This window comes from Cavia porcellus, unplaced genomic scaffold (genome assembly GCF_034190915.1).
Source record: "Cavia porcellus strain 051 isolate PalLab524CR breed Dunkin Hartley unplaced genomic scaffold, mCavPor4.1 scaffold_2, whole genome shotgun sequence".
Taxonomy (NCBI): domain Eukaryota; kingdom Metazoa; phylum Chordata; class Mammalia; order Rodentia; family Caviidae; genus Cavia; species Cavia porcellus.
This window is the reverse complement of record NW_026947485.1, coordinates 44,354,758-44,377,098: the sequence shown is the minus strand read 5'-3', so window position 1 is coordinate 44,377,098 and position 22,341 is coordinate 44,354,758. Positions and strand designations below refer to the sequence as shown.

Here is a 22,341-nt window from a genome sequence, read left to right as displayed (position 1 = left end):
TTTCTGCCCTTATGTTCTGAAAACTTTAGTTTTGTTAGTCTCAAGGAGCAACAAGAGGCTTGATTTTTCTCTTCAACTGTAAGAATTCCCTGAGCTTAGCCTGTTCTCTTTCTTTGTGCTATAGTGTGAAAAGTTTTTCAAGGCATTGAGAGAGGACAATCATAGGCTTACTTCATTTTTTTCTTGTCTTTCAAGGACTACTGCCTTCTGTGGTCAGATGTCCAGTATCTCTCAAACCATTGCCCTTCAGATAGGTGGCTAACTCCAAGTTAAGAATGCTTGGTCAGAGTGGAAGAAAGTAATAAATTATATTTAACAAAAGCACCAAGACAATCCAGTGAAGAATTATCTTTGCATGAAATTATACAGGAATAACTGTTGAAGCACAAAAGGAAGTATCTGTTGTTAATCTTCTGTAAATTATAAAAATAACTTAGAAGGATTGTAGGCCTAGTTATGAAATAAAATGACAAATATAGGATATAAAATGACAAATTTCTAGTATGCAATATAGGAGAAACTTCTTGTGTCTGAGACTAGGCAGATTTCTTAAATACAAAATTAAAACTATGATCTTTTTAGAAAATAAATAGAGCTTCTTCAAAATCTAAAACTTCTACCCTGTTAAAAATACTATTAAAAGAATGAAGACATGGGACCAACTGAAAAAATATTTTCACATCACATTTCTGATAAAGAACTTAGATGCAAGATGGGGTTGGAGAAAAAATCAAGATACATCATGTACAGGTACAAATTTCATAAGATGAATGTTATCATTATGTATATCTAAAATATACCAATAAAATCAATAAATTTTTTAAAAGAACTTTCATGCAGAAAGTTTAAGATTTTCAAAATTTTATAGTGAGAAAATAACCCAACCAACAAATTGGATAATAGAAAAATGCATGTGAAATATATATGGTAAAAAGCACATAAAGAGATGCTCAGTATTATTAATTAGAGAAATACAAATCAACATAAAACAGGACACCACTACACAGTGCAAAAGAATTTCCAAGATTCAATCCTGACAATACCAAGTACTTACAAGAATAGAAAGCAGTGAGGACTCTCTTATATTTCAGATGAGGGTAAAATCTGGTACTGTTAGTCTGAAAAATCAGTTTAGCTGTCTCTTATAAAAGTAAATATACATTTATTATAGAGTCAGCAACACAGTTTGCTAGGTATTTAATCCCAATCAATGAACTCAAAAGTCAAAGCATGTATACAATAACTCTATTCAGAAAAGCCCCAAACTGTAAACAACTCAGACTTCCTATAGCTATCAAAGGAAAAAAAATAAACTTCTTGCAGAGTCCAGATAATAAAAAGTATGCTCAGCTATAGCAAACTACTGACACACTAAAAAACAAGGACGAATCTTAAATGCAACCTGCTGAGTGAAAGAAGTCATTCCCAAGGCCTAAATGTATTATTCTATTTATATAGCATCATATTACTAATTGTCTGGTCTCTAGGACAAAATACTTGGCACCTTCAGCTTGAAAGAAGAAGTTTATTTTGGCTAATGGTTCCGGAATCCACGATAGCTGGTTTCAGGCAGAAGTGGCATGACAGAAAGGCATGGTGAAGGAAAGCTGCTCCACCTAAGACAGCTGGAAGCCGAGTGAGAGAAGAGGAGGAGCCAGGAGCAGGAGCACAGCCTTCCAGCCACACACCCCGGGCCCTGCGTCTTCAGCCAGGCCTTTGCTCCCTCCTTGCACATTCAGCCATGAACTCAGCAAATAGATTAATCCACTGACGGATGTAGCTCCCCTATTATCCTGTTATCTACCCAAAGTCCCAGCTCTGAACACATAAGACTTTGGAAGACATTTTAGATTTAAACCGCAACAGATATTCTTGAATAGATAAAATTATAGAAATGAAATGCAAATCAGTGTTTGCAAACAGTAGAGGGTTCAGGGAAAGCACTGGCTACAAAGTGGAAACAAAGGAGTTCTGAGAGATCATTGGACTGTTTTGGCCTGGATTATGCTGTTGTCATTTGTCAAAACTCATCAAAGAGGGGGAGTTTCAGTTAGGGTAAATTTAAAAAGTGATTAGGATGCTGTAATATTCAGTAAAAGTGTGACATATGAAATTCACTCTATTATATTGCAAATATATAATAAACTGAATACATCTGAAAAGAAGGGCTAGAAGTTAGCTTAGACGAATGAATCACTGGCTAAAATAAAATGCAATGGGCAACTTTTCATTTGGGCTTTTGTCATGTACAATTTTCTAAGTTTTTTAAAACCAATTAAAAAAGAAATATAAAAATTAAACAGGTTTTATTTTTAAGTGGATTTTGTTTTGTCAAAATGCCAAGGATTTGTAGTCAGCTTCATCAATTATAACTCTTAAAATAACTATAGAAATAAAGAAAAACACTTAGTAATTTTTCAGAAATCTTCTCCCCCTTTCAGATTTACTGAAAGTATTTTTAAAAGTTTGGCACAGTAAAAAAGTAGCAAGGCCCTTGTCTTGGCTCTAGAGAGCAAAATCCCCCAGGAAACTAAGCAAGTTGCAGAAGGCCGTTTAATTCAAATCCAAATTACATCTGGAGTTCTCTCAGAATATCTACATGAATCTTCCACTATTAATTATGATCATAAGTAGTATAAGGAAGAGAAATGAAAGACAATGTACGCTCTCAGAAGGGAAAATTTTAACTTTCTCTGAGGACTCATGAAAGAATGGGTGTGAGAGTTAAGTATTTAAAAATGTAAGTGGAAGTTTGCTGGGTGAGATAGAGGACAGCATTTCAGATGGTAACAGTAGTGTACACTAAAACACGGAAGTGCGAGAGGTCACAGTGTATGCTCGTAAAGCATTAACAACTGGGAAGTTGGTTCAGTTATTAAGAAAGAATTCAAGCATAGAAACAGAGAAATTAAATGAGTACTTCATCAACATAATTATTGAATAATTATTAATCAACATAATAATTATTCAAGGAGATGTTATCAATAAGATAGCTTTCCACATGGATTTCAAGTGAAGTGTTAAAGCAAAACTTAAAGAACTTCCGGTTTAATAGATCAGAAATTAGGATTATGGGGAAATAAAGTATATATGAGAAAAAGTAATGTACCTTAAGGTATCTAGCAGCTTCGGGATTAAACATAGGTATTTTGATATAATGAAAAAACAGTGTTGCAATTCTTTTTCTGAGTCCTTCAAGGTTCTCAGGTTTGACTCCTCTCATCATAAGGTCAACTTCTCTGTCAACCAATTCTAGGATTTCCTGGGTCAGTTCACATTCATGTTCCTAGACAAAGCAAAATAGAATAAAAATTATTGACTTCACTTTTGAAATTACCACCCAAACAGACCCAGAAACTATATTCCAGGAGAAATGAAACAGTGCTAACAGGGATATAAACTGGTAGAAATAATTTGGAGACAATAGCATTCTCTAATATTAGTTAATATGCATAACCTATGACCCAGAATTTCATTTGTATGTGCCCTAGAGTGTGCAAGTGGAGCTATTTTCATAGTAGCTAAACATTTCACTGTATCCATTAAAAACTGATCACATAAATAAATTATAAGCTATTCATTTGGTAGAATATTACCCAAGGTGTAAAACTTAATGAACTAGCCAGATGTAGTGGAGTAATTTCAGCACTCTGGGAGAGGCACGAGGAATGCAAGTTTGAACCCAGCCAGGGCAATTTATAGTGAGACATTGTTTTCAAAAACAAAAATAACCAGTTCTGTTGGCACACACCTGTAATTCCAGTACTTGGGAAGCTGAAGGAGGAGGATCACTGCAAGACTGAAGCCACCATAAACTACATAGTGAGTGGAGGCCAACCTGAGCCACATAGTGAGACTTGGTCTCAAAAAATAAATAAATGCAAAGGGTTGATAATGTACCTCAAGGCAGAGTTTCCGGGTTCAATCCCCAGTTCCACATAAGAAGAACTATATAGCTACATACTGATAGCATTTTTTAAATATTACACAGTAAATTTGAAAAAATAAGCAAGGCATAAAATAATACAGTGCTACAATTTCATTAAATACAATTCAAAATTAAGTAACGCTGAGTGATATTATTTAGAGACTCACACAGAGGCAATAAAACTATGGAGGAAAATGAACAAAATGACGCCCATGAAAGTTAGCAGGGTTGTTACCTCTCATAGGTGAGACAAAAGCCTTGCCAAGGAGAGAAAGGGGAAGGAAATGTTCTCATTGACCTGTTTGGTATTTTACGAGTGTTCATTGGAGTTCATAATAATTTTTAATGAAGTGATAAAAAATGAGCATGGCTGACTAAGAAAGCATCTGGTAGGAGTTAAGGGATTGAGGTAGTACAGGTATTGATTTACTAGTAGTAAAACACAAGTCCCCCTGACTTTCCGAAGGAGAAGCAGAGGGTGTTCAGTTTGACTGAGTCAGAAGGTAGTGGGTGACTACAGAACAAGGCTCTTCCATACTTTTTAGCTTGGTAAAGTTAGCACAAGTCTGCTTCAGTGGTCCCTTGCCTTTGGGGAATTTGAGAAGGATGTGTAGATTTTAACATTTCCATCAAGCTTAAAGATCCAAATTAACTGCTCCCAAATGAGGAATAGACAGCATTCTCATCTGTTCTTGTATCATTCACAATCTTTCTTTATTCTCTCAGTCTTTCTAATGTGTACTCAGGTTAACATGCACTACTCTAACTGCCACCAGAATAATATCTATTATTTTCTGAGAGCATCCTACTTAGAAAGCACAGTGATTAATTTTATACATAATGAAACTGATTTACAGAAATATTAAGTTATTTACTTAAGGTTGTATAGTCATAAATGCATAGAGCCAGACTTGGAGTTATGCTTAAATCCTTTATCAAAATTATTATATGAAGGCAAATATAAGTACCTTGGTTAAATTATCTATGTGCATGGATCATCTTTTGAGACCATCATTGGCTTTTTTAAATTATCTAGTTGTTTGTCCTATTGATGTTTGCACTCTCTTTTAACCTAACTGAGCTTTTTATTTTCCTCTGCAAACAACATGTTTATTTCCTAGCTCTGCACCTATTGTTTCTTCCTCTCTGAGACTTCCTCTGTTAAGGTTAGTGGCAACAAAACAGCTTTGAAAAAGTAGTCTAGAACAAAAAGCCGTCAGTCAGTGCCTCTGTTTTCAAGACTGAAATGCAAAATATCTATAAAAACTTGTCCCCTGATAATAACTGTTTACCTAACTATTTAATTTGTTTTAAAAGACTTGCAGTTGGCTGTAGATGATACATATCTATAATCCCAGTACTTGGAACTGCAACACAAGGATCATTGCAAGTTCCAAGGCAGTCTTGACTGACTACACAGTAAACTCAAGGCCAGCCTGAACTACATAGAAAGACCTGGTCTCAAAACAAACAAAAAACACAAAAATAACATTTACATATTTTAGTCTTGTTTTTCTCAACAGAATGAGGTTTTTTTGGTAGTTAAGGGCAAAGGATATATCTGGGGTGTCGGAGAGTAACACTTATAATCATGCAATTTACTTAGATGGACCAAATATGGCTTTTATTCCCCCAGTTATTTTAGTGAACCACTCGCTATCATTAGGATGTCTATGCTATATATGCCCTGGCAATTTGGGTCCTATTGATGATCCAAACTAACAGATCACACAGTTACCTTATCCACTGTTCATGTAAAAATTTTAGTTACTACAAATGATCCTTTAGAAACAATTGATATATCAATCACAAACTGGAGAGCAGCAGTCAAGTATCTTATTATCTTCAGGAACTCAAAAGCATAATTCAGAAACCAAGTATCTTCAGCTGAACTGCTCATTTAATTAATTTATATTGACATTAGTATATATATATTATTACCTTCAAATTGAGCTAAAAAAGCAAGAGGATTGTTATGGTTTGTATCTGGGTGGCTCCTAAGGCCTCAAGCTCTGGTAGGGGAGGCTTTTGGGGGAAGTGATTGGAAAATGGATGTGTGATATTCAACACTGAATCAGTCCCCCGGTGAGTTTATAGGCGGTGTAAGGTTGGGAGGTAAAGTCTAGTGGGAAGAGGTGGGTCACCACGGGTGTGGCTGGAGACACACATATTCCTCTTCCTCCCTTGATTGCTGCTGCTTCCCGGCCGACCTTGCTGCTGTGAACTCTTTCTCTTCGGCCCTGCTGCCCTGCCTGGAGCCAGCTAGCTCTGAATTGAAACTTGGACAAACTGTAAGCCAAAATAAACCTCTCCTCCCTTAACTTTGGGGGATGGGCATTTTGTCCTAGCAATGAGAAAATAACTAAGACAGGCACCACTGGTTCTAACAATACTGCAGTTTTCTCCTTTAAGAATATTAAAAACATACACATTGCAGCGAATGGCTAGGGATGCTTCCCAGATTGTCTGCATATCTCAGATGAAGCAGTCTCCCTGTTGCACATTGTGGCACCTGACAGCTCTCCACAGAGCCTCTCTCTGGGGTTACACATCACTGAAAAGACCATCTTGACCAAATTGCCTCATCAAAGGTCATGCTTTTTTCTCGGAGCATCCGGAATCAAATGACTAATCAATGTAGAGGAATAAAGGTCCAGGACCCTATCAGAGTTAGGAGTAGGTAGAAACAGAAAATAAATGGAGTGCTGGCCCCAGTCCAGCTCATAATCTATACACTGGATTCACAGAGACATCAAGTGCTCATTTCTCTGGTCCTTGGATTAGTAACTGGAATAGAATAGTTATTAGCTGACACAGACTCTGCACTCTTAATTTCTTGACCTGTAGGTTCAAAGCTAACCTTGATGCAAAAGACGATGTGGAAGGCTCTGAAACTGCCCGGTCCTAAGGACAAAGGAGATGGAAGCACAAACCTGCTCCATGGAAATATCAGTTTTAGGGATTCTAGTTTCTAGAAAGAAAAATGCTTCTAATGGAGGACACAGCAAGAGTCCTTTTATACTTAGGTTCTCTGGGCCAAGAGACCTGGAGTGAATTGACCCTAATCTTCCAACAGCTAGGGTTGTTATTACTCAGTGGGGCAGGGAAGAATGTGCTTGGCACTCAGGCACTGGACGTTTCTTGATACACTCTCACTTGGTTTTTACAACAGCCCCAGCCTGAGAAGAACAGTGACCTACAGAGTGCTGAAGGGATGAGTCCTTCCTAAACGGCAGGTCATCCAGAACAGTAAAGGTGCTGGTTGAGGGTGAAGGAAATATAAAATGGATGGCAGAGCAAAGGAATATTTTCTGTGGCCAAAGCCAATGACTACAATAGGAACTGTAGTTTTTGTCATTAACCTTACTCCCAAAAAATTTCTCCAGGAAAAACAGCCTATCCAAAGCAGAGATATTGCTCCCAAAACTTGTGGATCCTAAGAAGCAGATGAGTTCAAAAAGCAGTATGTGTGATGTGCACTGTATCCAAACTGGAAGCTCCCATTCTCCGGAAATACTTAATGAGCTCCTGTCTGAGAATTGCTGAGGAAGACAGATGCCTTATCCAAAATCACACTTCTTTGCCAACGTCAGCTCACATTCAATAGAAGCTCCATGTGGTTTAGCCCTGTGGCATAATCCCCAGTATCAAAAAATAAATTTAAAAAAAAAGACTCCATTTGGGAGCAGAACACCTTCTCGATCCCTTTCCTCAACTCAGGACAACTCTCAAGGCAATTCTCTGTCCCTGTCCAGGTGCAGAGTTTTCATTTGGCTGGCTAAAGTCATTGCTGAGGCTCCACTGTGAATTTCTCCTTCTGCTTATTGTGCTGCCTGATAGGCGTTATCCTGAGAGCACTGTCCAGTGAAATTCCTGAACAGAAAGCACAGTTTTAGGGTCTCTTTCCTTAGGAAACTTGACCTGGGTCTGATATCCACTAATTATTCAAAGCAGGCTTAAAAACACAGAAAATCGAAAATGGGTGAGAAAAACAAATACAAAACGTTTACCTGTTTTAACACTGCTAAAATTAGTTCTTTATTGAAAAATGCCCAAAATGTACATAATGTATTGCTGTCTTACTGAAATAATTACTATTGTCCTTCTGTATATCTGCATATATTTTCATATATTGCATAAAGCCACATCTGCATATTAAAATATTTATTATGCTGTTTACATTTTATTATTTTTCATATTATCTTGAATGTTTTCAGATAAATATGAATTCATAAACCTAATTTTCCCAAACTAAACAATATGAATTGTCTATATGAAAAATGTATAATCACATTAATATTTATAATTACATAATGAAAAAATATTTTGCTTATTTCAATATTCAACTAATTTTTTATTGATAGTGAAACTCTACCCCAACTCTAAGAGAAACTTAACATACCTTCACAGTGTGCTTAAGTGTTAAAAGTATATCCAATCGCTCATCTTGAGAGATATTTTGTAGCTTGATGCATTTATAGATGTTTTGCAACTCTCTGGCTCTGATTGTGAATTGTGTATCCATCTCAACTATTTTGCCATCAAATCTTCTCCACACCTTTGGACTTGAACACTTGAAAATAATGTTTATAATTATACTTAGCTAAAGGCTTAAAATAACCATAATATTCCTTTGACAGATGTTTACTTCTGTGTTATTTATGACTAAAACTTAAAATTAATCAAAGAATTTATAGAACACAAAAAATAAAACATTTTTAGGGAAAAAAAGAGCTGTTCAGTCTGCAGAAGAAGAAACACTTCTAAAGTATTCAGAATTTGTAACTAATTTATACTGATATGTTGAATGGTTTAATAGGTACATAAATTGCTTGATAGCCCCATGATGTGGGAGGGGCATATATATTTGGTTCAGTTATACTGAGGGTGTATAGTGTGTTTTAATCATGCCTTTTCTATTAAACATAACATTTGCGAAGAAGTTACAACTCTTGATGGTTTCAAAAAAGAACTGTGAGTTATAGTTTAGTATTCACTATAGAAAGGAATTTGTAAAGAATTCAAAATGCTTCATCAGGCAGTTATCCTTCAGAAAAATGCTATACACAGTCATCCTTCTCCATTTATAGGTTCTGAATCCTCACATTCAACCAACCACAGGTCAAAAATATTGTTTTTAAGATTGCATTGTATTGCATCAGTATATGAACATGTACAGACTTATTTTTCTTGTGGTGATTTCCAAAACAATGTAATATAACAAATACTTTACTCTTATTTTTATTGTATTAGATATTATAAGTAATCTAGAAATGATTTAAAGTATATGGGAAGATGTACATAGATTATCAGCGAATGCTTTGCTATTTTATATAACAGACTTGGGCAAATGAGTTTTGCTATCCTGTGGATCCTGGAACCAACCCCTGTGCCTATGAGGAACTGTTGTATTTTATTTTAGCAGTGTTGTGATGTTCACCACCCTAATGATGGCTAACATTCTCACTATCTCCACATTTGACTTGATAACCTCCTAGTCTAGCCCACCTCCTCAACTGAGGACCAGCGATGGAGTTCACTTGTCCCAGAGCTGATCTTAGGACTCCCAGGCTAAGAAATCAGAGCCCAGCAAATAGGATGACAAATAAGTCCTCTACAGACTAGAGGACACTAATGTAGTCCTGAGTGATATACTTCTGTGGATGCTACTATTTCAGTTCCCTCTAGAAGATGCAGCCACCTAGAAATGTCACAGTGATAACGTACTGTTTATTTGTTCTTCTACTTTAGGGTAAAATGCAGTTCAGTTGCCCTGATTATAATCTTTCAGAAACAAGGCTATGTTGATTACAACTGTTAGCTGTTGGCTGTTCAAATATTGGATACTTTCAAAGGTTAATTGGTAATTATTTTGAGATTTTTGTAACCCAACTTATGCCATATTTGTAACCATTTAAATCTGAGCTGAGAGATAATTTAAAATTGAAATAGAAGCTCTATGTATTGGAACAAATCATTAAGAATGTAGACTACTAAATGGAGGCATAAAATTACATTTAAAATGGCAGTATTGTAAAGAACTTTTTAGTTATAACAATTAGCAATTTATTGTGAAGTTTTTACATTTCATATTAGCAAAGTTACATTCAAACTATGGAGCTACCTCTTTTAAAAAACTATATTTGGTACATTTTTAGTACAGTGCCATTAAATTCAGGTCAAAGCAAAAATGAATGTTGTTTAGATAGAAACCTTTATTATGAAAATTTAGATTCTCACTGCTAAGTTTTAATTCAGAAAATGAGAAGTGCAGTTCATAATTTGTATTGTTAGACTATAAATTTAATAGGAAGATGTTAATTAGCAGACTGATAAAGTAAATTGATTAAGAATTGTAAAATGTAAATAGGTCAGTAATAAAATGTCATATTATTTAGCTATAATCACAGAACTAATGTAACTTTACATGGATATATCCTTGTTTTGGGTAATTCTCAGAGTGCTACTGGCATACAATATTGTCTCAAAACTATTTGCAAAACTTTTAAGGAATACGGAAGCTGAGGCTTTTCATATTACAATATTTTAGAGTCTAACTAACATCTTATCTTTGCATGCAGTTGTAATCATAGTGACTTTTTTAAATGTAATTTTCTTCCTACCAGTAATGTGGACAATACCTTTTGCTCTGCACACTGAGTTTTTCCATTTGTAATAATATTTATATTGATGTTTTTATGAAATGTCTACTTTATACTACGTTTTTTCAGTTGATGCAAATTGACTTTTGGAGGCTTAAAATATATTGATTTGATTCTACCTTCTCTCCAAATTTCTAGTCCAAAGAATTATACCATAATATGATAATATCTAGGGTTTTTCTAAATATATTCTATATCCACATTTTCCCTATTCTTTAATTTTGAATTCAATACTGCCTTTTCCATGAAAATTCTTCTATTACTGTGTTGGACCAATGACATCACTTGTATCTGAAATCCTATCACATTACAAACACACAAATCTGTAGGGTCTCTTTTTCAGTTACCTAGGGCAGTGAAACTCATATATGAATTGTTCTATGATTATTTTATGATTAATTCTGCTTGCCCCAAAACATAACAAATAAATTTCTCATATAATTCTGTATATTTCAGGATACCTGGAGTATTGATTTGTTCATTTAACAAATATTTACTATTTAGTCATATATAGTTGTGTACTAGGCACTGAATAGATAAAATACTGTCCTGACTTCAAGAGCTCTCAAATCTCATGACATGTAAAGATAAGAAAGCAAGTAATTAAGGAAAGAGTGAGTATGGCTAATGATTGTCAACAACTAGTTATTTATTGGTGGCTATAAAATAGTATCTGGATGAAAGCTGAAAAATAACTAGGAGTTAGTCAGGGTAAAGAAAACTGAGTGAAACAAAGAGAACTAGATTTGAAGTTTGAGTTCCCTAGAGCTGGAATGGGAAATATATATATAATCTGTTTGGTGTTTTAGACTTAGACATATTTCTGCCAACTCTAATAACTTGGTTTTCAAGTATAAGCTTCTTTGATTTCAGACCTGAAAGTGTTTTCTACTCTGACTCAGGAAAATGTCAACTTCATTTATTTCTCTTTCCTGTTTTTTTGTTTTTGTTTTTGTTTTCGCTTTCAGTGCTTGGTTATAATAAGAGATGGACAACAATCATGTTTTTAAGATGCTTCAAAAAGTAAGAGTGTAATAAATTCCATTTAGCTGGCAACAAATAAGACACAGCACAGACTCTGGAAGAGAGAAACAGAAGAACAGCAGGGAGACACACTTCAGAAAAGGCAAGGCAGAAGGATAACAAAGACCTTGAGAGCAGCAGGCCTCTAAAAAGAGGAGAAATGCCTGCCCTGTGAGCCTGGGGCTTTTCTTCCTCCTAAATTAATTCTCAAGTCCCTGAGGGCATAAATCAAACATAATGTTAAGCCTCCCAAAGCACTTGGCCAAGATCGCGTTTTGTTCTACACAGCACAGGGGTTCTGTTCATCCAGAGACAGCCCTGTTTAATGCACTTCCCAGAAGAAGTAGAAGCATTTTTCATCCCATTTAGCTGTTGGTCACCTGAGTGCAGAGAAAAAGCATTAAAATTGACACAGTTAACATGAACTGCAGTTTCTTAAGCTTATGATTTGGAGAAGTGGAGTACAAATCAAAGAGAATGAAAGGAAAAAGAAGCCTGCATTCTAGGGAAAAGCTCTCACAAAAAACCCAAATATCAATACATGAGTTTGAGTAAACAGTACCCAAGACCTTAGATACCAGCTGATAATTTTTCATTCAAATTTTTAGCCTGAATTTCTTTATCTCATGCAACCTGTGAGTATTTAATATTTGATAACTTGTGAACCTCAACCTTTGATGTGTAAAATTACAAATTATTTTATGCTTCAAAAAAACTTTAGATGGAGCAAATTTTTATTAATCATGAGAATATAGTATATAAAAGCCATAATAGTTATTCATTTGGTTTCTTGGCTGAACTAATTTTAAGTCTTATCATTCATTATTCAGAGAAATTTTATAGCCAGACCAAGAAGACAAACACGAAATACTGGTTCAATGACCACATAGCATTTAAGCTCAATGAATTTAAACTAAAATGCAAACATAAAATTTATTCTCTAAAGTTATTTCCAAACTGTAGGAAAGTAAATATTTCTCTTTAAATAACCATATATAATGGCATTAAATGTAGATGTAATAACCATATATTATGGCATTAAATGTAGATGTAAATTTTTTTTTTTTTTTTTTTTTTTTTTTTGGTACCAGGTATCAAACTCATGACCTCCTGTTTGCCAAACAGGCACTTACATAGCTGAGCTAAACCCCCAGGCCTATATATAAAATTTAGATGCAGATGTTAAATATTAAATTTATGTTATAGTTATTTGTTAGTTTTGACAATTGTAAAAGCTATGTATATAGATTCAGCGATTAATTGTAAGTCTTTTTTTCTTAGAATCAAACATAAAACCTGTATGATAAGAAGTAACTTCAATTAAAATTTATGAAACCAATATTGACTTCTCCTGAATAACAGAGACAGAACCAAGCATAAAAGATGGGCATCGATGGAAGATAAAGCAACTTGCTAATGGAATGAATTTAGTTTGAAATATGACTTCAAACATGATGAATTTCATGGCTTTCCTATGATAGATTCATCTTTCCAAGATTTAAAGTATTAAGAGATTTTGAATGATACCATCTGTATCACATAATTTCTTGATGATATCTGGAATATAAAACTATTCAACATTGCTTCTGTTCCTTATTTTTCTCTCCTTTCTTCCTCCACAAGCATATAGCAGTACTTTGAAAGATAAGGATAGAGATACAAAACATTCCTCTTGCTTTAAGAAGTTCAGAATCTAGGATTTAAACATTTAATAGAGACAACTTAAAAATGAGCAATATGTACAAAAAAAGAGATTTAAAAAAGGTCCCTGTGAGCACATAGTTCAAGCTAGAGTACAGGGATCTGTAGGTAACCCCTAGAAAAAGAGCCATCTGACCTTTCTCTAAAATGTGAGAGGCTGGCTACTAGGGAAGCGGAGAAAGAATGTTTCATGTAGAGACAATTCCAGATACAAAAGCATCAATGGTACGTGGTGTTCTGGGGACAGGAGAAAAACTGAGCACCCCAGGAGCAATAAGCATGCAGTATGTAAGAAAAGATGGTACAAACAGCAATGGGATGAAAGAGGGGTGCAGAGAACAGATGATGAAAATCACTATTCTTTCAGGGCAGTAGGCAGAGACAGGATCAGAAGTGTATTTAATGAGTCCTCTATTGCAGTTGTATGGATGACAGAAGAGGAAACTGGTCAGTAAAATTTGAGACAATAGTTCAATACAGACATATAAAATAATACAAATGGGAAGAAAATCTAGATTCCATTAAATGAATGCTAATCTCACACATGTAAGATAAGAAAGGGCAACATCTGTCTCATGACATTCTCACAGGGAAAACTGAGAGACAACAGAAATTCCCTACAGCAGATTCTCAAAAGCATCTTCCCTTCCTTGTCTTCCAGAGAATCACAGGGCATTCCCAACACACTCAAATAAGCTGTTGTTCACATTTGATACAGGTAAGATCTTCAGGATACCACAGCATAACGCTTTCTTTGCAATCAATGATACTAGTTTTGAAAAGGAAGAATTAAGGAAATATTTAAGCAAGAAAAAAAAGATTGGTGGGCAGATGGAAAATCAAGAATTAGGCCCAGGTTTCAGTCTAGAACAACTGAGTGGAAGATGGATACTCACAGAGATATGTTATATATGGGTGCTACACAGTAGGATCAGTGTGGAGGTGAAGAGGGCAAGAGATAGTGAGATGTATGACTTAAGTCGTCTTACTACCTCAAGGTATACTCTTGGGGTATCTAAAGCAATCACAGTAGGAAGGAAATTGAATTTAGTTTGGAAGCTTTTAAGGAACTGATGTGGAACTAGAATTGTAGCTAAAAACAAAGATAAACCACAGTGAAACAGCAGAGTATGTAAGTTAGATGCAAGAAGGACACACAAGGTATCAAAAAATGGTTTATAATAACAAATGTCCTCAAAGAGTAAGACACACAGAACTAGAATCATTAGAAGCTAGTACCATTGGGAACGGTATCCTTTTCTTTGGGCTGGATTGGCCTTTAATTGTTTGGAAAGATCAGGTTTATAAAAGGAAATGTGTTACTATGGAAACAGGCTATTCAATATCAAACAGGCAGTTTTGACCACAAAAGGGTAATTACGTTAGTTTTTCCTTTAATTGCATGTTTTCATGGCCTTCAATAATCATATATCTTTTTGGCTAGAAATTTCCAATCAGTTAATGGTGTGGTGAGTCAAAGCAGGAACACTAGGCTCTGGCCATTTTGCTCAGGTTGCTTACTATTGAGAGCAACTGGCCCCTGAAATTTTGTGATTTTAATACTCTGTATTTTATCCAAGTGTGCAGTTCATTTGATTCCTGTAGTCAGCCAAAGTCACAAAGAAAGTGTCTCCATCTTTTCTTTCATGGCCAAACACCTTTAGTTAACAGCATGTTAATTTCATGTTATTTATCAGTCTTTATTCTAGGCTACAGCTAAAATCTACAGCTATATTAGAAGAATAAATACATAAAATGTAAAGATATGTTATCAAAATGCTATACAAAATTCGTGTAAATGTTTTACACCATTAAGTTTCTCCTTTGGATCATTATTTCACATTGTTTAACTGAGGACATATTCATATTTCAAATAGTAGTTATTTCACTAACCTTATCCAAAAAAGCTTGTATTTCTTCTTCCTGGGTTGCCATACGAGCTATGTGTCTGTGTCTCCCAATGGAGGCAATTATCTGGGTTTCTTTTTCCAAAAGTTCGCATAAAGCAGCTTTCCTTTCTGCTCCAGTAAGATACTGGTTAATGCGTGCAAGTTCTTCTTTCCGCCAGACTAGAGCAAAAACATGAAAAAGTTGAGTTTTTAAAACCCTGTGTCTTTACAGAGCATTTTTACCATCACTTTCTAATAAAGGACATTTTATTTTTTAATCAGTTAGGCAAAATTATAAATAAATATAACCATTCATGTCATATACCTGATGTACAAAAGGAAAAACCAAATAGAATCTGAAAGACTTAACACAATAAAGATAGAATGAAACAAACAAAAGCAAAAAGAAACCAGTACCAATTATGTCAAATTATGCCTCCAAATATGCAAGCACACTCCCCAGCACCATATCACATGGGTTTTATGGCAGTCATGGACGGGCACTGCACAAATTCTCCCTTGGGGAAAGTATCTGTCAAAAGAAGTAGAGGCATCTGGCAGTTCTAGAAATTCAGATCTGCTGTGATGTTGGAACAGAAGCCGCACTCTGCCTACAAAATTCTCAGTGACTTAGAACTATGAGAAAATTAAGGTCTGGCTGGGTCTTTCCAACAGTGGACTATTCTGTTGTCTCTCATAACAGAGCTGACCTTTCAGCTGACTCAGACATCATCTGAGCTGTCTCACTTTGAGAGCCTCTAAACCCTATTTTTTTCTTTTACTCTTTTAACTTCCACAACTGTCAAACTTTATCTCAAGATTTTCCTTGGTTTCGCTTAGTCCTTTTTCTTTGCCACTTTTTTTCACCCTCTCATTTCTCTTTCTCACTTCTTAGTCCATCTCAGTGTTTGCCTCTCTGAGGACCTGGATGGCAGTTTTATTTAGAATTGTTGACTGTGGTTATTACCCTCAGTCACTTACTTGGTAGTTTCCATTTCTTCACAAAATCCTAAGCAATATCAGCAAATGTTGTAAAGTAATTGCATTTACTCTGTACTCAAATCAGTGTGCTATATAATTAAAATATTTATGGCATTTTAAAGCTTTGGTTACTATCAGTAAAGATGGTGTTCATCGGATATAACTTAAGACCAAATCATAATATGCCAAAAAACTCTCTCTAACTAAACACGTTATCAAAAGAGTAATACTTCCCAAAAATGCAAGGATGATTCAACATACATGAATCAATAAATGCAATACATCATATAAATAGAAGCAAGGACAAAAACCACATATCATCTCAGCAGAGGCAGAAAAGGCCTTGGACCAAATACATCCTTACATGATGAAACATGATTAAAATAAGTGTAGAAGGAGCTTATCTTGATCTGATAAAAGCCATTTATGACACGGCTATTACTAACATCATATTAAATGGGGGAAAACTGAAATATTTTCCTTGAAAATCAAGAACAAGACAAATATGTCCACTACCACCGTTCTTATTCAACATAATACTCAAAATTATAGCAAGAGCAATTAGTCAAAAAATAAAATAAAAAGGGAAGTATAGGAAAGTTAAGTAAACTTTAAGTCAAGTTACCTTATTCACAGATGGCATGATTTTATAGAGAAGACTCAAAACTCCATCAAAAGATTCTTAGAAATAATAACCAAATTCAGTAATAGACATACAAAACCGACACACAGTACTGCTCCTGCAGCTAATAACCCACCGAGGAAAACACTTAAGAAAAAATGTCATTCATAATAGCACCAAGAAAAATTAAATTCTTGAAAACTAACCTAAGGAAGAGAAAAACCTCCACAATGAAAACATCAGCACTCTGAGAAAAGAAATCAAAGAAGACATCAGAAAATGGCAAGATAACCCCTGTTTCTGGGTAGGCAGAAACAATGTACTTAAAATGATCATAGTCAGGGGCTGGGGATTTAGCTCAGAGGCTCAAGTGCTTGCCTAGAAAGTGTCGGGTCATGAGTTTGATCCCTAGTACAAAAAAAAAATCATAGTCCAAAATTAATATTCATATTTAATCCAATCCCAATCAAAATTCCAAAAGCCTTTTTCACAGAACTGGAAAAGATCCAGAATAGCAAAATCAATGCTGGGTAAAAAGATCAAAGTGTAAGCCATAACCATCTGGGACCTGAATTTATATTACAAAACCAGTATAATAAGAAAAAAATGATGCTTGCACAAAAACTGATATGAGAATCAATAGGACAGAATAAAGAACGCAGAAAAAAAATCACAAGGATATTCAACTACTTGATCTTTGACAAAGGGGCCAAAAGCATACACTACAAGAAAGAAAGATTTATTAATATGGTGTTGGGAAAACTTGCTATCCACATACAAAGATTGAACATAGACCCATATTTTCTCACCATGGCCTAAACTAAAATCAAAATAGATCAGAGAATCAAATGTTAAAACAGAAACAGTGTTCTGGAAGAGAAAATAGGTAAAATTCTTGATGGCCTAAGCATAAGAAGGAATTTATGAACTTTTTATGCAGGAAATAGTCTCAAGAATCAACAAAAAGGGAGCACATCAAATTAAAAGGCTTCCACACAGTGAAAGAAACAACCAACAGAGTGCAGACAGTATACAGAATTGGAGAACTTCTGCCAACAATTTCTCAGACAAAAAGACTCATATCTAAAAAAAAAAGTTAAAAAAATTGCTCCTCATATAGAATAAAGATTTAATAAAAACAGACAAGCAAGATGAGCAGACACTTCACGAGAGAAGTACAAATGACCAACAAATAAGTGAAGAAATGCTTGACATCGCTGGCCATTTGAACAGTGCAAATTACAACACTGAGGTCTCCTCTTGCCTCAGGAAGAATGGCTCAAATAAAAACAAATGCTGGAAAGTCTGTGGGGTACAGTGTTGGTGGGAATGCAAACTTGTACAGCCACTATGGAAATTGGTGTGGAGAGTCTTCAAAAATATGAAACTAGAAATTCTATTTAACCAACTATTCCTCTTCTTGGCATCCTCCTAAAAGGGTTAAAGAGATCATATTACGGAGATCTAATCATATTTGTAGCTGCACAGTTCCTAATAGCTAAATTTTGGAAGTGTCCTCTATGTCCATCAACACATGAATCAATAAAAATATGTAGTATTTACACATGATGGAGTACTACTCTACTAGAAAGAAAGGTAAGGAAACAGAGGCACCTTGAGACTGAAACATTGAGTGAAGTAAATCATACACACAAGCTTACACATGGCATCATTTTTCTGGTACTAGGAACCCAAAGTATAAATACAGAGTAAAATAATAGATAGTAATAGGAAGTAGGGAGACAGGTCATTCTCAAGGCGGAAGGGGACAAGAGAAGGACGGAAGAGAGGAGAGGCGAGGAGCAGGGGATGACCAAAGGAATTACTACGTTTCATGCACGCACGTCTATCAACTACACGTAAGGAGTGTAAGTATTATGTACTGCAAATATGTGCCAAAAAGGAAGGAGATCAAAGGTAAGTGTAGTGGGGAGGAAGAGGGAGAGAGGGTATGAAAAAGGGAACTAATCTGTATCGTGTTCGTGTACCAACTCCCTGCAAGAGATGCAAACATTACGTACTGCACAAATGTGCTAACACAATTTTTATTTGTAAAACAAAACAAGTGATACAGAATTTCAAAAAAATAGTAGGAAATTAACACTAATTAATATATTGTATATGATTATCTTAGAAGTAGTTTATAGGTTATACGATTTAGGCATAAAAAATGATCAAACAAGTAAAAAAGGAGTAAAAACTGTTCTTTTTAATTAACTTACAGAGAATAGTACTATGGTTATCTATGTTGTATGTATATACATGCACTCATATCTATGTATACCCACATACACATCATCTTTTCCCTTCTTTCTTTCCTCCCTTCCCATATGCCAGCTGTTCTTACATTTTGAGCATTTTCTTTACCTTTCATTTTCAAAATATCTGTTGTACATTTTGAATCTTATTACTCTTTCAGCTTTTTTTTATACTAGGGAGACAATATAATATCTACACATGTGAGTTTGAGTTATTTCACTTAATAAAAAGTTTTTTAAAGAATAATGCCATTTTATCAAAATCACCTGTATCATAAAGTATGGGTTGGTAAATCTAACCTCAAATTTAAGTGAATCAAAAATTCTGAGCTCAGATATGTGTGTGTGTGTGTGTGTGTGTGTGTGTGTGTGTGTGTGTTACATTAATTGGCATATATACTAAATTTGGGAAAGAAAATCTTTTGATCCCACATTTCAAAAATGTGGGATGTCAACCTGATGTACACTAACAGAAACAGAGGATTGGAAATAATCTTAGAAATTAAATTTCTCAATCCTACGCTTTTAAAGCAAATATCCCTCTCAGAAGTGTGGACAGGTATAATTTCACCACATTCTGTAAAGCTAGAACTAAGACCAGGGTGGGCAAATTACCCCTACCTTGCTCTGACACATCCCATCTCAAAGGGATGTGAGAATATAAAGTAGTACAATCACTTTGAAAATCAGTGTGGAAATTCCTCAAAACCCTGAAACTAGAAATTCCACTTGTCCCAGTTATTTCCATTCTCTGCATATACATTTGGCGATCTGAAGATGGCTGACACATCCCACTTATATTTTGTTTTTCCTGGACATGAAGAGCTGCATTTTTTAATTTGCACATCATTTGAAATCACTTCCTTTCCCATCAAGCCCAAACTCCTCTGTTTTACCACAAATTATCACAATTCATCTTAAAATGTGGCACACCTCATATAAAGATAGAAATTTCCACAGAATCTGCTACCTTCCTTCACCTAAGTTCTGACAAATGGTACAAGAAACATAAAAGGAGGAAGAAGAGAAAGACATTTGAAATAGGACTTGAAATCAGAAAGCAGTAGGATCCTTTATGGGTAAATCTTAAGGAATGTCTAAAAGAGACACTGCAGATACTATGAATAAATGGAAGTGAACTGCACAATTGTCCTTCAAACTATTGCTGGGTCATCTACGTGAGTGGACATTGATTGTAGTGAAAGATAGTCAATTTCAATTTAAGTGGCTAAAAGGGGAGGCTCTGGAGCTATTTGATAATTCATCATGCCTCAAGAAAGTCTTTGAAATACTTTTTGAAAAATGTCAAACACTTCAAATGACTGCAGAAGACAGTACAACTAAAATGCTGTGTGCAGAAAAATACAAAATGATTTTTAAACAGAATGGAGAGAAGCAAAACAAAGCACAATAGTATGTTCACAAATATAAAATGGTTATATTTATAGTTTGCTGAAAGTAAAATAGAAAAATTTTGCAAAAATTCAATGACATGACACTCAGTGGACATATGTAACAACAAATGTGAAATACAGAAGTTTTCAAACATGATCAAAAAAGGAACAAATAGCAGTAATATGAATATATAAAGCTAGGCAGTTCTTCCGTTCTCTGTGACTGGTTAAAGACTACTGAGAATAGTTTTGATAGGACTCTGGCACTTTGGGATACTCATCTGGACAGGGACTTGAATTTGTTTAAGCCATGTTTGTCTATCCTCTTTGTAAAAATGAAAAAAGAGTTTGGAACTGTGGCCTGCTAGTTTTGGTTCTGAACGAGCATTTCAAAAACTCATTGTAGTCATTGACATTTATTGTTAAGTCTCAGTTCATTCCAAGTTGTGGGTTTTTTTTTTCCAGAACTGTTCCTGAACATGCCTGCATGCCACATATTTCCATTATCCTCTTCTATTAATATCCTTCTCACAAGATGCAGCTTAGTTTTGAATTTGCAGTGCATCCTCTGGCCTTGCACTTCCAACACAGGAATATCAGAGATTCGTCCCCTTGAGGAACAGATTCACTTTTCATCATAGAGGTTGACACATCTGCTATGGCTTAGGTCTAGATGGTCTAGATGTCCCCTACAAAGCCTCATGAGGTCATGGAGGGGTTTTTCAGGGTGGCTGGATGTAGGGTATGCGTTGCTAAGATTAAAGATGTGATGCTGGGATTCATTCACAGTGCGATGCTGACACTAAGGGTGTGGTTCCCCACCCTGGGTTACCCTAAGGTCAGGCAACCTGGAGCGAATATAAGGGGCAGAATGAGGGCTGCTGTTGTCATTCTCGGCTGTGCTACTTTATTGCTTTGCTGCCCTCTGCCTGCCATGAACTGTCTCACTTCTGCGATGTCCCTCCATCATGCCACCTCGATTTGAAGCCAGCTAACTAGGGGCTGGAACCTCTACAAACTGACCTAAATAAATCTTCCTTTTTTAACTTTGGGTGTTGAGTACTTCATCTCAGTAACGAGAAAAGTAGCTAAGACACCACATTTGGGTTCTTTCAAGGCCTCATTCTGTTCCTTACATCCTATCCAGGTTACCTGAACTTAGGGCAACTCAAGAATACATCAGAATATACAAAATGCTCTGGACTCACTATCTCAGCCTTCTGTCTACAGAAATCCCACTCCCTTCTCTCCTAATTTATAGAGAAACCATTATTTCAAGGTGGAACTAGCGCAGGCCTTAATTTCCTTTTTATTCTTATAGGTGCAACTACAGAAAAACGTCTTTTTATTAACTGCACCACTTTTACTACTACCTCCTATTTTCTCCCCAATTCTTATTCTTCTCTTTTTCTAATTAAATTATAGAACAGTATAATAATAAACATCACACAGTGCAGCATATTCTGTTCTAGGCCCTGCCCTAAGCACTGTATACACACGAGCCCATTTAAGTCCTCTGACAAGCTGGTGAAGCAGGTGCTAATAGCCCCCATCTCACAGAAAAAGGAACTAAGGGGGGAAAGCCTGTATTCTTTGTCTAAAGACACATAAATAATAAATGATGCCTCCAGGACTCAAACGTAGGACATCTAACTGTGGTTCATGCTTATAACCACTGTAATCCTGTCTCTCAAAAGGTCATCCTTTCTGTTGTGCATAGGCCTTTACAATGTGAACCTATCAGTTAGCTGACTATTAGAGGGGCACATTTACTGAACTGGTCATCCAACTCTCCTTCTACATGGAAATAATTTATTATTATATTGTCAGAATGCTATGTTAGGGTCTTGTGATTTGTGTTGTGGGTATAGACTCAAACTTAC

General features: G+C 35.4%; 1 protein-coding gene across 3 annotated transcripts in view; it reads right to left on the bottom strand.

Moving 5' to 3' along the window:
* Window positions 1-22,341, bottom strand: part of Iqub (IQ motif and ubiquitin domain containing) — a 73,812-nt gene that overhangs the window by 18,873 nt on the left and 32,598 nt on the right. For 2 of the 3 annotated variants that reach the window (XM_023567333.2, XM_003475043.4), the window contains exons 8-10: window positions 15,208-15,383; window positions 8,331-8,501; window positions 3,110-3,286 (exon numbers count right to left, since the gene is read on the bottom strand). In XM_023567333.2, coding sequence (XP_023423101.2) covers window positions 3,110-3,286; window positions 8,331-8,501; window positions 15,208-15,383 — 524 coding nt within the window. The remainder of the gene's footprint in view (window positions 1-3,109; window positions 3,287-8,330; window positions 8,502-15,207; window positions 15,384-22,341) is intronic. The other variant, XM_063241402.1, reaches the window with a different exon arrangement.